The sequence below is a fragment of the Netta rufina genome, assembly GCF_964035555.1.
Source record: "Netta rufina genome assembly, chromosome: 2".
NCBI lineage: Eukaryota > Metazoa > Chordata > Aves > Anseriformes > Anatidae > Netta > Netta rufina.
The window spans coordinates 155,207,563-155,221,849 of NC_140124.1; the positions used below are offsets into that span (position 1 = coordinate 155,207,563).

The window sequence follows — 14,287 nt, forward strand, 5'->3', positions numbered from 1 at the left end:
AGATACAACTGTCTTTTTGTTAGTGTCAGTCCGTTTCTAATGGCTAAAAGTTGCATAAGCATAAAGACAGGATTCCTGGTTATAACAAGAATGGTTATAATTCCTGGTTATGACACTCTCCTGATGAAGTTTGCATTGGATTTTTCTGAACGATCAGTTTTCTGAATGGTTTAACTTCAAACAATACTTCAGTGCTCTGTGTTAGTACTAACATTTATAGAGTTATACATGTTATGCTGCCTCAAATCCTGGTTTCATCTTGTTTTAATTTGGAACGGTGAGACTGGTAGCTTTGTAGTTTTATGTAACATTAGAGTGCCAGAAACTTTGTGTTCCAAACCATAGACAATATCTGCATCACTTTGTTACAGGCAGAAAATAATGCTGTTACACTTCAGTAGCTAAAACCCTCTGTTATGCTCAGTATTTCTCTTTTTTATTTTTCTTTCCCTCTTTTCGAGGTTGGTCTGAGATTGTGGTTTGCCACTAAGCAAGTACGGAAGGTGCATGAAAGCTGAGTTGGTTCTTCTGGTGTTGAAGTTTGTGTTGAAATATTTTTGGTTTTGTGACTGCTAACATCAACGTTCTTAGCTTTGTATAAGCAAAGCTAATAAAAATAAGCAAAAGATGCTGCTAATTTGTAAATGATCAAGAGTTAATCAGTTTATCTCTCACAGGTTTTGGAGACCTACATGTTTCACTCTTTTCTTAAAGCCCGTTTGAACAGAAAGATGGATGCTTTTGCTCGACTTGAGCTGAGTACCCAGTCTGAAGAAGACAGGTGATGCTTTCTCATTTCTTACTGTGTTTTTGAATCTCATCTTGGTGTCAGCGATAAAAGTCCTTTTGTCTCTATTGGTGTGAGATCAGGTTATCCATGAATAAGATTGTGACTAACTGATAGGCCATTTTATTAAGCTTGCTGTGAAAGAATGATATAAATGTGTCCAGTCACAGCTGTTGGAATTGTAAATTAATAGAATGATGGTAACTTAATACTGTAAAACTTAATATTGTAAAACAGCAACAACATTATCAAGTAGTCGTTTAGTGTGTATGTATACAGAGTTGTAAAATTAATTGTATATCTATTAAAATTATTTCTCTCAGATTAAACTTGATGTTTCGTATCCCAAGAAGAATGGCTACGGAGAAAATGGCTTCTAAACAAATGAATTCACAGTCCACGATGAATAGGCGTATGGTGATCAGTATGCCTGATCTGCAAGATATCAAGCTGCCAGAAGTACCCCCTAGAAATTCCTCATTTCGAAGAGTAGGAACAGACATTGGTAAGGGAAGAAGGTGTCAAACAAGTGCTTTTCTGTCGTTTTTATTGGTGACATCATTCAATGATTTCCACAGAAACAGGGTCAGATGCTAGAAAGAAATGGTGAGCTGGGTCACTTTGAGCCTGTGCTTGTATATATATGTATCATATTATATATATGAATACACAAATTAAAATATATTTCCTATTACTGACGTTATCAGAATAGGGAATACTCTGATAATAAGGAGGATGTGCATACAGTGCATCTGTGTCCTTAGCACAACTGGAATTTCTTTGCATTATTTATAGTACTGCTGGTTGTGAAGACACTCACACTTTTACTCTCTGCTTACGCTAATCAGTGTACCTTCTTTTTTGTTTTTAGCTCTGAAGATGCCCTCCAAATCAGTCAGCACATTCAAAATCCCAGAAATTCACTTTCCTCTGATGTACCAGTGTGTTCACTCCTACTATACAGAGTTCTTCAACCATCTCAGCAAAGCTATAAATACCTTACCACCTGACAAGTCAGCATTGCTGGCAAGGTACTTCTACCTCCGGGGACTTATTAGCTTGATGCAAGGGAAGCTACTAAATGCACTTTCTGACTTTCAGAACCTAGATAAAACAGACTTAAGAATTTTTCCTACTGATCTTGTAAGAAAGATCGTGGAAACTATGCCTCCTTCTGAGCGTTTTCAAGCAGACCGCAAGCCTGAGCTGAAGAAGCTGATAAGTCGAGTGATGGAAAAACAAAGGGAAGTTACAAAAATAGATGACCACGTAAAAAACTTTGCGTTGCCAAAAACACACATGCAACTGGATGATTTTGTGAAGCGAATCCAGGAGTCTGGGATTGTCAGAGACAAAGACACTATACATCGGTTGTTTGATGCCTTAACAGTAGGTGGGTAGAAAATGTATTTTTATGGATTATCTACATTGACATAAAGACAAGGAATCTGCTTATGTGCACACAGCTTACAGTTTTCCAGATTGTGTAGATGAGGTAGTTTTACTTGTTTTGTGATCTGTGGTGTGCAGTTCTGCTTTGGCTTAGATGAGAAAAGTGTTGTCTTAATTGCCAATGGAAAATAACTCTTAAAAATCACCAGGTAGCCTGGTAAGGTGGCAGACTGTTAAAAGCACCTAGCAAATTCCAGAATTCAAGTAGCTACAAATTAAATTCCTCTTGGATGGTCATCGTAGCAAAAGGAGAGGTTACTTCAATGTTTGAGAGAACTTTCTTATCTCCTCAAAGAGATCTGAGTCTTGTGACAGATTTCTAAAAACAGTTTGAGAGTGCTTTTCTAAAACACTGTTTGGTTCTTTCTGCACCTAGTCACTGCAGTAACTGTTACATTTTGTGCCACGAAGGATTAAATGTTAGTCAAAATAGCAAGACTTTCTGAGGCCAAAGGTAGAATACACTTCTCAAGAATTTGTTTGACTCTGCTTTCAGACCCACTTGAATTCTTAGAATAATTATGTATTTGGAATAACTGTTGCTGAAGTATTTAATTGCTGGAAGTCTAACTTTTATTCCAGGTTAAGTATGTAGCATAGTCACACAGTATAGGATAAGGAACTGGAATGTAATAATGAAAAATACTCAGTTCAGTAGGGGATTACAAATCCTTTCCCATTGTCTGGCTGGATTTTTCTGATAAGAATTTAAAGAAAAGAAATAATGGTGCAGTGTTTGCATTTTCCTTCTCTAGAAATCCTTCTCAAGAAAGTTTTTGTCTCCAAACTCTTTTCCAGGCCAACTTTTTTTTTTTTTTTTGATATTTTTTGTACTCTGTTTACCCATTATGCTGTTAGAAGCACAAATTGAAAGTTTAAAGCTATCCTTTAAAGCCATCTTTCTGTTTAAATCTGTATAATAGTTTCTCACAGTAACCAGCATTCTGCTTTTTTTTAGGGCATCAGAAACAAATCGATCCTGAAACATTCAGAGACTTCTACAACTACTGGAAAGAAACCGAAGCAGAAGCTCAAGAAGTGAATCTGCCACCAGCAGTAATAGAGCATCTAGATAAAAATGAATGTGTCTACAAGTTGTCTTGCTCAGTTAAAACTAACTATGGTGTAGGAAAAATAGCACTGACCCAAAAACGCTTGTTCCTTTTGACCGAAGGAGGACGTCCTGGCTATATCCATATTGCTGCTTTCAGGGACATAGAGGTGAGCATCGAGGAATTTCTCTTGCATGATCCTGGATCACGAATCTTGTTCCATTTTGCAAAGAGATTTTCCTCAACCTGACTGTTTCAGTGAGGATTGTAGGAAACACCTCTGATATCAGTGATTGGATAAAATTCTGGATCTTCAGGCCAAGAATTGCAGGGTTGAGGTGTGCTGGGTGCTCAGATGGCATGGTACAAAAATCTGGAGCCCGTAACCTCTAGATTTACAGAAAGATGCAAAGCACAGTGGGATATAGAGGTGGAGGTGTGTAAAAACACGAGTGTTTTTACTCGTGGGTCTGCACCTCACCCGTGCCTGCACGGTACATCTTCCTTGCTTTCTTTCTTCCCAGGATGTGAAGGTCACAACTGTAGCTTTCCTTCTTTTGAAAATACCTACTCTGAGGATTGCAACAAGATCCAAAAAAGAAGTCTTCGAAGCTAACCTTAAAACAGAGTGTGATCTCTGGCACCTGATAGTGAAAGAAATGTGGGCTGGGAAGAAAATGGCAGACGATCACAAGGTATATATTTGGGCATATCTAACTGGATAAGGGGTGTGCTTTCTCTGTTCTGAATTATTCAGGTATCAATCTTGGAATTTCTAGGTTTCAGCACATGATAGCTAAGTAACAAGCTGTTGCTTCTGATGTTTCTTCTAAATATGGTACATCCAGAATACTACCAAAAAAATGTGAAGTTACATTTAAAAATTACTTTTTTCTAATCCATTAGCCTGGACCTTTTTGTTTATTCACCAGTTATGGGAAATAATTCTATAGTTTAAACTTACAGCATGAGAGTATCGATCCCAAAAGAAAGCTTCGCACAAGTTGCTTCCCTTAAAAAGCATAATATACAAAAAGATTTTTGCCACGTGGGAATCTTGGTGGTTGTAGATCCCTTCGAATGAACAGAGCAAGATGCTTTCTTCTGCCACGGAAACCTTGAGAAAAAGGATCACACAACCATGGTTTCCATCTAAAACACCAAATCCTCCAGCAGTGATGAGTTTAATAGTGAAAATGTGTCTTGATGTTTCTCCAGGAAGGTTTTGGATCATTTTAGCTGAGATCAAGAGTAATGCACTTCTGTGCAGAGAGGTCCAGGCTGAAAATTGGTCTCTATCCTGTCCATGCTGCGTGGTTTCCATCAGTGCAATTCACGTGGTTTCGTTTGCACATCCTGAGTCTGAACTTCCAGATCTAGAATACTTCTTTCAGTGCAATGAGTTAAAAGTAGCTCTTCTTTCCCTGTTCCATACCCTTGCTTGGGGGTGAAATGGGACGCAGGAGTGGGGTTTGAAATGGGGTCTGACTGCACTTAGCATGGGCTGTGCTCCAGGGACACAACCTTGTGAAAAATAACTTGTGAAAATAACAAACTACAACAAGACTTTTGTCTTTAGGATCCGCAGTACATTCAGCAGGCGCTGACAAACGTTCTCCTGATGGATGCTGTGGTTGGTGCACTGCAGTCCTCCAAAAGCATCTACGCAGCCTCTAAGCTGTCCTATTTTGACAGGATGAAAAACGAAGGTCAGTCACACAGCAATACCACGAAACCTGCTCTTGGTTCACCATCTGCCTCAGCTTCTTCTATTTACATTATGTTTTTCAAGCTAATTATCTGCAGAAATATAAGATGACGATAGTCTAATTGCACTTTATAGCTATAGTTTATTAAATAGTAACTTTATTTATTTATTTTGCTCCTGTGCACAACATAGTTGGCATGTCTATGTCCATATATAGGCTGCTGGATTTTTGTTTCACTTCCTTATTGCTTGGGTGTTGTATGCGTGATTCTCTTACCAGAATTCATACAAATACTGTTTGGGCTTTCATGGTCAGCCAAAGTTAGAGGGAAAGAAAAATGAAAAATAATAATTTTAATAAGTGATGCAGAATTATTCTTTCAGAAAAATTACAGATCTATTTCAGGCTTTAAGCATGCGCTTTGTAACCTTTTACATCTCTTTTTCAGTGCCCATGATGGTCCCCAAAACAACCTCAGAGACGTTAAAGCACAAGATCAACCCCTCAGCTGGTGAGACGTTTCCACAAGCAATAGATGTCTTGCTTTATACTCCAGGTGAGATGATGAATTTCTCTGTGTTAGCTTTAATTAGTCTGTGAAGCAGGTTATCTCCCAGCACCTGGTATGGTTCTGTTCACATTCTGATGGCCTTTGGTTGCGTATAGAATACTAAAACAGGAAAATCATTAAAAAAGAACAGTAATATTGCATATTAAGATACTCCAAGGTATATTTTCAAAGCTGTAATTTGCTTCCCTACGTGTATGTGTTATAATAGTCTTTAATTATGTGTTAATGCACTGATTTCCCATTAAGACTTCCACCTCATTTATTGAGCGGGGTGGAAGAAAGATGCTCCATTATTGATCAATAATCATTCACCGCTCCTTTTTATCTTCCAGGATAGTCAAATGGGGGTGTTTTGTGGAACCACAGTGCAGGGAATAGTGTACTACCTCTTGAAATCCCAGACAGATCCATATTCCTGTGGTTCTCACTGTATCCTGTGTGATCCAATGTCTAATTTGTTGCACTTGATTTAGGTTCACTCCTGAAGAACATATTATCGTGTTCCTTGCGAGCAAAAGTTTGATGGTTGGCAAATTTGTACCTCACTGATTCAAAATGTGCTGGAGGAAAAAAAAAAAGTTAAGGATGAAAGCCTCATCATTTCAAATGCTTAATTTGGGTTGTCATGGCTCTGATTTTTCAGAGCAGTCGTATTCCACTTCTTAATGAGACTTGAATATAAATTCAGCTTTTCACCTCAGGTTTAACGTCTGAACCGTAACGAAGTGAGGAGTGTGCTGCACATGAGAAGTTCTGGATTAAATGTTTTACATAGGTGTTCTGGTTCAGAAGCACTAAGAACTCCCTAGAGATCCTAACTTCTGCCTCACTCACGACATGCATTTAGCCAGAAAGTGAAGGAGAAAGCCTAGAAATAACTCTCCTTTGCTGCAAGATCCTGCTCTAATTCAAAAGTAAATCTATACAGTGCAGGACAGCTGGCAGTGATGTATGAGACACAAAGTATATGATCATACATTTAAAAACAAAACAAAAGGCGTGTATCTGAGGCTGTTCACAGCGGGCGTGAATGTGGGAAGTGGAGCAACTAATTCTGGGTTAACTTCGTAACCTTACTAGTCTTCTGATGCAAGTTCGCATTTAATTCCTAATATTTGGGCAACAGATAGATCAGGAGCACAAATTCATCATGAGCTGTCATCCAATTCATTAACTGGAGTGCTCAGTGGCAGAACATGGGTGGATTTTGTTAGGAAGTTGCTCTGCCTAACCTAATAACGTTGTTTTTTTTTTCCCTGTGTCTCCAAAAGTGGTTTATTTTCTTCTCTGATTCATTTTTAGGGCATCTTGACCCTACAGAAAGACCTGACAGCGCTCACCCGAAACTCTGGTGTGCTTTAAATGAGGGGAAAGTGGTGGTTTTCGATGCATCTACCTGGTCTATCCAACAGCACTGCTTCAGAATGGGCCGCTGCAGGCTGGTGAGACTTAACGCATACCATGACTGCTGCTTCAGCTTGGTTTTTCTGTTGCTAGAACCTGTGTGACCCTGAATCGTGGGGCTAGGCCACGCTGTTACTCATTAAAAGTTGTTGGAGGACATTCAGGTCGTTTGTGCCACGGTCAGCTTGGAGAAATGAAAGCTTTTAAGGAAAAGGGAGAGGAGAGGAAATGGATTTATGCTGAAATAACTCAACTGGTAGGAAGCGATGGGTTGAGTGCTGGTCTGGTGTGCTGGGCTAGTGGCGTGGGCGCTTGGGGCAGGGAGGTTGCTTTGAAACAGCTTGAGTGGAGAGAGTCTACATAAAGAGAAGCTGAGGAGAACCTGAAGAGTACACGGAAAGTCATCTGTGATGAAGAACTGGAAACTGGTGCAAGGAAACCAGTGGATGATTTTGTAAGAGAGAGAGCAGTCGAAAAGAAGATGACTCTAACAACAGATTAAAGAGAGATGCTTGGCTTGAAACAAGTAACTTGAAAGGGAGAGAATAACAACACGGAAAGCTAAATCAGGTTTGGGACTGAGTGAAAAACATGCAGAAGAAAGAACAAGCAGCAAAGGAGTTGGATAGGGGACTTGCATGGAAGTTGGAAAACATCTTTGAAGATAAGTGTGGGAGAAAGGGAAAAGTAAAGCTGATGGTGAGGGGCTGGGGGTGGAGGAGAAGTGGAAATTTAGGGGAGGAGTTGGATGCTGGCCTGTTCTGAAGAAGAGGAGAAGAGAAGTTTGGAACTTAGGGGACTTGGGAGAGAAATTAAAAGTTTCTGAATGGGGGAAGGATGTTCCAGAGGCAATGAAGATGATATTTTCCGAGGCACCACTTCTAACTAAAGTGGGAAGTATGTTTATGTCAGGTGGCTAGTGCAGCTTCTAATCCAGAGGACAGAAATACACCAACCTCAGTGGTTTCCCCTGGCACCATCTGTAACTTTTACTTTGTGTAAGCCAGGAAACACAGCTTGGAGTCAATAACCAAGATACATGATTAATCCTAATTACTGAAGGTTAAACTTGGCAGAGATCTGTCCCTTTTCTCTCTCTTTTTTCCTCTCTCCCCTCTTTTCCAGCAGAGCAAAGGATAGAATACTGCAGTGCTGAGTCTTGATCTTGTTACAGTTTTATGGTAATTACTGGAACTCTTAATGCAGCATTTTTTTAAGTTACATTCAAAAGTGTTTTTCTTCTGAAATGTCTTTAATCCTGCTTTTTCTCCCCAGACTTGTATGGTGATGGTAGAACAGAGTCAAGTGTGGATCGGCTCTCAAGACTCCATAATTTATATAATCAACACCCACAGCATGTCCTGTAATAAGCAGCTAAATGATCATCGTTCTGATATTACTGACATCGTTGTGGAGAAGAAGAATGGGATACCCAGGTATATCTAATTACACTGTTTTCGTCTTAAAATACATTTACAATCAAAAGTGAAAGACTGGAAGAGTCGTGGATGTAAGGAGAATCTTCCTGTGGTTAAACAAAGAGACATTTTACGTAGCTAGAGAAGTATTCATCAGTCTGGGCACCTTCAGCCTGCAGTGCAGGACCAGTTAAAGGTCTAAGTGATGCAGCATGGTGCCTTAATTATTTGACTGAAGCAAAAACAAAAAAATTAACTTTGCTCAAGGAGCATAGAGGAAACCAGTCGCTGATTTTCTGAGATGTTGGAAGGAAAAAACCTTACAGAGAGATCTGGACAAATTAGAGGGCTGGGCAGTCACCAACTGTATGAAGTTAAACAAGAGCAAGGGTCAGATTCTGCACCTGGGAAGGGGCTTCTGTGAATATATTCACAGACTGGGGGATGAGAGGCTGGAGAGAAAGGGATCTGGGGATGTGGTCAATGACAAGCTGAGTATGTGTCAAAAATCTTAATCAAAAGTCCTAACAAGCAACAATGTTCAGGAGGATTATAGGGGATGTTTTTGTTGTACTTTATTCCTCAAGCATGATGTAATTGGTGCTCTAGTTCAAGTGTAGGTCTTTCCTTGGGCATCTTTTTGGGAATGGGATGATGGGATGGATGTGTTCTCATCCATTCAAGGCTCTGGTCACTGTTTCAAATAATTGAGTGAGGCTGAGTGTTCACTGCTAAAATGATCTGTGTCTGGCTTGGAGCCTCTTGGACTTCAGTCTGTGAAGTGAAAAATGTTAATTAGGCTTACCTGCAAAATAGCAAATTTTATGCTAAGCCTCTTCTGTGTAAGAATTCTGTTGTGAACATGAATGTACGCTGTGCTGTCATTATTAATTTTTTATCTGTACCAACAGTGAAGCGTACTCGAGCAGCTTAGATGGCACAGTGATCGCTTGGAACATCAACACTCTGAAAGTTAACCGTGCGTTTCAGCTGCCCTGCCAGAACCTCACTTCTCTCAAACTTCATAACGACCAGCTGTGGTGCTGTAAGTTCATTACTCTAACAATTAACTTTTTTTTTAAATCTTCACATGATACGCTGTTTTATTAGGCAGAACAATCCATTAATCTCAAACACTGACTTTTCAGTATGTGATATTCTTTCCACTTGGTCTGTTTAAGCAGTCTTCAGCGGGTAAGGCTTCCAAAACACTTTCATAGTTGGCTAGCTCGGATTTCTCCTAAAGGTATTATCCTTACTGCAGGATATGACTCCTTGCTACACCCTGTTTGTCTGCCCTTCCCTGTAAATTGGAATGAAAAGCTTTGAAAAAGCCCTTTTAAAGTCTAGAGTGACAATGATGTTTGCAAATTCCATTTGATATTTTGGCTAGATTTGATGTTATTGGTCTGACTTGGTAATCCTCATGCCTGCCTTCTGGCCCTGAACCTGTCATCCCCTCTGCAGAAGCCTAGATAAATAAAGGCAGGATTTATGTTTGGGTAAAGGATTATCTCCTAATACTCCTTTAGATCTCCTATTGTAAAGGAGTTTGGTTTTTCTCCTTGCAGTGTTTTTGGATTCCTAACAGGTGTTCGTGCTACAGAATGGTAACCAGAGTTTAGAGAAAGGACAGATGTAAAAAATAGATGCTATAAAAAAGAGGAAGAAGAACCTCCAAGATTTCACTGTCGACTTGAGAAACAAGACAGCTGTTAGATGCATCTGCTTTATTTTGCCTCTTTTCCCCCTGCTTTGTGGCTGTGGAAGAAGCAGGCACTTCCGCTAACAGCACTTTCCCTTTCATATTGAAGGTACTGGAAGTTGCATACTCGTTATGTCAACTTATGAATTTCGACTGCAGATGAAAATTGATTGCCACCTGAAGGATTTGTGTTCATATTTCCTCTGCTTCCAGCTCTTTCCTGAGGTACTAAATTTGAATTGGTAGTCATGCTGTCTCCACACCACATTATGTGGTGTTACAAGCGAAAATATAATTACTTATCACGTTATGCTTCCTGTCAGCAGTGCTGTTAAACACAACTTTCTGTCCTTTAGAGAAATGAAGTGTGGGCATCGTATTCAGGGAGCAGTGACCTGTATATTTGGAACACCAAAGACTTCACAAGCACGCCCCAAAAAATTCATCTTCAGGATTGCTCTGAGATCACCTGCATGATCCAAGTTAAAAACCAGGTGGGAGACATTTGGACTGTTCTTACACGTGGAATTCTTGTGGAAGGGAAGTTTAGGTCCCTTGATATTTAATCTAAAGGCTCCTGCAACTGAGTTTTGGAAGAAAATGTTAATAGACAAACAATGAGAAAATGAGAAAAGCTAACCTGTAAATTAGAGGGTTGTTTGGAAAGCCATATCATTAAGGGCTCTTTTGCTCTACTTTGAACTTTGCTCCTTTTCTCTTTAACTCATTCCTCACTCATTCCTCCACCTTAACTAACCTTGATATCAAAGAAACAACTGGAAGATATCCCTGCGTGCTCCATCTCCTGACCCTGAGTGTTCAAACACCATCTTCCAGCCTGCCCCTGTTGTCCAAGCTTGTCACCGTGCCTGGAGCACCCATGCTCCTCTTCCTCACAGCTCTGCAGTTAAACTCACTCACTCTCCTCAGATCTTGTTGAGGGGTACTAAACAAGAAATAAATGGATGTATTTCTTCCTCAGTCTCATCTGTTTTTGGACCTGAATTCTGTAAATCTGATTCCATCTTGAATTTGCAGGTTCGGCAGCTTCCTGGAGCAGCAGGTTCCAGAAGTTCACTGCCAGCTGTATAAAGAGAAGTGCTTTCTTCTGCATGAAACTGAACTCTTTCTAGTTTCCACACGGGGCCCTTACTTCTCTAGTTGTGGGATTCGTTGAAAAATAGTTCTACATTCTCCTTCTACATTCTCATCTGCACTCTTGTGATTTTTTTTTTGTCAGAAGCCCAGCTGACTTGCTCCCAATAGATAATATTAACAAATACTCTGTATTAATGCTCACCACCAGTAAGAATTTCTTCATTTACTCAGTGATTTTATCCCCTGTGATGATCTCTGCTGTCTTTCCAGGGATGGAAGTCAGACTTGTTAGCCTGATTATTTTATTTTTCCTAAGGATGCTCTTCAGGACCCCTTTCTTTGTAGGGAAAACCCTGAATCCAATAAATACATATATGGGAGATTCTCAGTGTTCCCTTCTTCCAGCTTAGGAAGACAGAACCCTCACTTTATTCTCACAGCATGTAAAACTCCTGTCTCGGCTGTGTCCTAGAACAAAATCTATCAAAAAACATTATTCTGTTATGTTTTTCTTCCAGATGTGGGTTGGCAGCAGCGGAACATCCCAGGGCAAAACCAAAGGGAAGATCTACGTGGTCAGCGCTGAGAAGAAGAGCGTGGAGAAGGAGTTGGTTGGGCACGCTGACACAGTAAAGGCGCTTTGCTCGGCAGAGGACAGATACGTCCTCAGTGGTGCTGGAAAGGAGGAAGGGAAAATCGCAATTTGGAAGGTCGAGTAGTTCAGCTTTCCAAAATACAAAAAGGCAAATTCAGCGTGCCTGCCTGTGCTGGAAGAAGACCTCCGGCTTTGTTTACTGTAGCGTTTTGCATCTATTTCAACCAGCCGTCAGTGTTATTTTTGTATTTATCGAGTTATTTTTCGGAGCTACGTTGTTGTAGAAAATCAGACTAGAAGCGAATCTCACCTTGCACCTTGAATTGCACCTGCACGTTGGGTAAAGAAATGGAAATGTGAATAGCGGGGCCACGGGCTTTCAACTTCCCCAATTTTGGTGTGAAGGATCGGAGCTGGAGGCCGGACCCCGTGGTGTGGGCTGCACTAAGTGAGCCAAAGCTAGCGGAGGATAAGCTTGGTAATTCCACAGGGATGTTTTCTCAGCGATGCACGGATTACCTTAAAAACTCACAAAAAATGGCCTTACAGCCTGTAATAGCTGGAAATGTTCACAGGAGGGAAAAACACAAACAACACAGAACCCAATCTCTCCAAAAAAAAAAAGCAACAAAACCCCAAACAAAACACCCAAATGTGTTAATTTGATTTATTGAGTTACTGTAAATGCCCGGTACCTTTCTGAACCAGCAGATTTAGGTGGGAGGGCCGTCTGCTACCGCCTTGTGTATATTTATGGTGCTGTTATTTAAAAGGTTGGTCCAGGCGGCCTCTCCCTGATGGCACTGAAAGCTTCCTGCTGGTAAAGCAAGATACTTGGGTAGTCTCCATAAGGTTTTACTTCTTAAACCTGTTCTTCCTGTAAAAACAATGCAGTTGATACTCGTAACACTTCATGCAACTGATTTTTTTTCGTTTGAAGCACTTAATACATGCAGCAGTTTATTATTAGTAGTTTATTCAAAGAAAGTGTGTCGGACTTCCTTTTGGAAGCAACCTTTTAGTTGCCTTGCAGACAAATCTCTGCCAGCCCTCTCTTCGGTCTCCCTTTCTGTAAGCAGAGGAGCTGCTGTTATTTAATGGAGAACCTGCTTAATTTAATGTAATTTTATTTAAGTTCTGCAAAGTCATCAAACTACTCCTTAATTACTGGAGTGGGCACCATCAGATTGCAGTCAAAGGGATTCTTTCAAGCAGCATTCCCTGATCTCTTCCTGAGTTTGTTTTTTTTTCCCCATTGGTAACAAAATCATCTTCAAGTAAAACAAGAAATCTTTGCAGAATAATTTTATTTGTGTCACTAGAGTGGAAGACAATATTTAAATTATTGTAAATAGAAGGAAAAATATGGGCTGCTACTTTTTTAACAAGTGTAAAATGAAACAGTGAAGTGTAAACTACTGGAGATGTACTTCATGTCATGCTTCTGACTTTCGATGTACTGACAAACGGTTTTATCATGTGATGGCAATTGTAATTTTATCTTTTTAGTATTTTTTTTTCAATTTAAGACTATTAAACACTATATTGATACTCTAGACTGGCTTTATGTCTTGTTCTTTCTCCTGTTTAACTTTTTTTTATAAATATTTAAATTATTGATAAACCAGCAAGAGGTGCTGCGTCCTGCCAGCCTGTGTTACAGACAGCTGCTATTTCTGATCTCACTTGCCCAGAGAGGCTTTGGCTCCTCTCTGCCTGTCTCCATTCAGCTTAACCCCAAATAATTGCCTTCCAGAATGGACACGGAGACCTTCTGAGCTCTAGGAAGCCCCTTTGAGGAGCGGAGCTGCAGCAGGGCCCTGTCTGAGCACACTCAGTGGCTCTTTAGCCCCGTGCTGGGGCTGCTCAGCTGTGCCGTGCAGCTTTCAGCTCACCTCTTCCGCCTCTTGGAAAGATTCCTTGTTTTTTTTTTTTTTTTTTTTTTTTTTTGGAAGCCGGCTGCGGTTCAGGGCTAACTTTCGGTATGTTCCTTCCTGCAGTTGATGATTCAAGCCGAGGGATGGCAGCAGTTCCTTCTGGAAGTAACCCACAGGAGCTGCAGCGATGGGAGCTCCGGCTGCGAGCAGGTCAGAGGCCGCGCGGGGGCTGAGGATGAGGTGGGGAGCGCTGGGTGGAGGCTGCAGGGGTCCCTGCAGGTCCCTGCCTTGCCCCAGCCCCAGCTTTTGGCCCACTTTTTCCTGCTGCAGCCCCTTTAGGGCCAGGTCCAGCAGGGTCTCACACCCCATGAAAGCAGAGGAGAGGCAGCTGTGCAGGTGAAGGATGGAGGAAGCTGTCCCCTGAGCTGCTTTGCCCTTGTAGCTCTCAATATTGGCATTTGTTGGCTTAGAAGGTGGCTGCCACCCCTCGCCTCTGCCTGGGAATGCAAAGCCCTGAGAGCAACCAGCAAAAAAAACCAGGCGTGCACCTCACCCAGGCTGCAGCACGTTGCTCCTCCATGGGTATTCCCTCCCTCAAACATCACAAAACGTCACAAAT

General features: G+C 40.9%; 1 protein-coding gene across 1 annotated transcript in view; it reads left to right on the forward strand.

Moving 5' to 3' along the window:
- DENND3 (DENN domain containing 3) overlaps positions 1-13,262 on the forward strand; it is a 29,876-nt gene extending 16,614 nt beyond the window's left edge. Inside the window, exons 10-22 of the mRNA XM_084306707.1 lie at positions 678-781; positions 1,111-1,292; positions 1,659-2,180; positions 3,198-3,460; positions 3,816-3,986; positions 4,871-5,000; positions 5,449-5,556; positions 6,874-7,013; positions 8,251-8,411; positions 9,305-9,438; positions 10,208-10,323; positions 10,455-10,592; positions 11,715-13,262. Coding sequence (XP_084162833.1) covers positions 678-781; positions 1,111-1,292; positions 1,659-2,180; positions 3,198-3,460; positions 3,816-3,986; positions 4,871-5,000; positions 5,449-5,556; positions 6,874-7,013; positions 8,251-8,411; positions 9,305-9,438; positions 10,208-10,323; positions 10,455-10,592; positions 11,715-11,915 — 2,370 coding nt within the window. The 3' untranslated portion in view covers positions 11,916-13,262. The remainder of the gene's footprint in view (positions 1-677; positions 782-1,110; positions 1,293-1,658; positions 2,181-3,197; positions 3,461-3,815; positions 3,987-4,870; positions 5,001-5,448; positions 5,557-6,873; positions 7,014-8,250; positions 8,412-9,304; positions 9,439-10,207; positions 10,324-10,454; positions 10,593-11,714) is intronic.
- Positions 13,263-14,287: the final 1,025 nt, after the last annotated feature.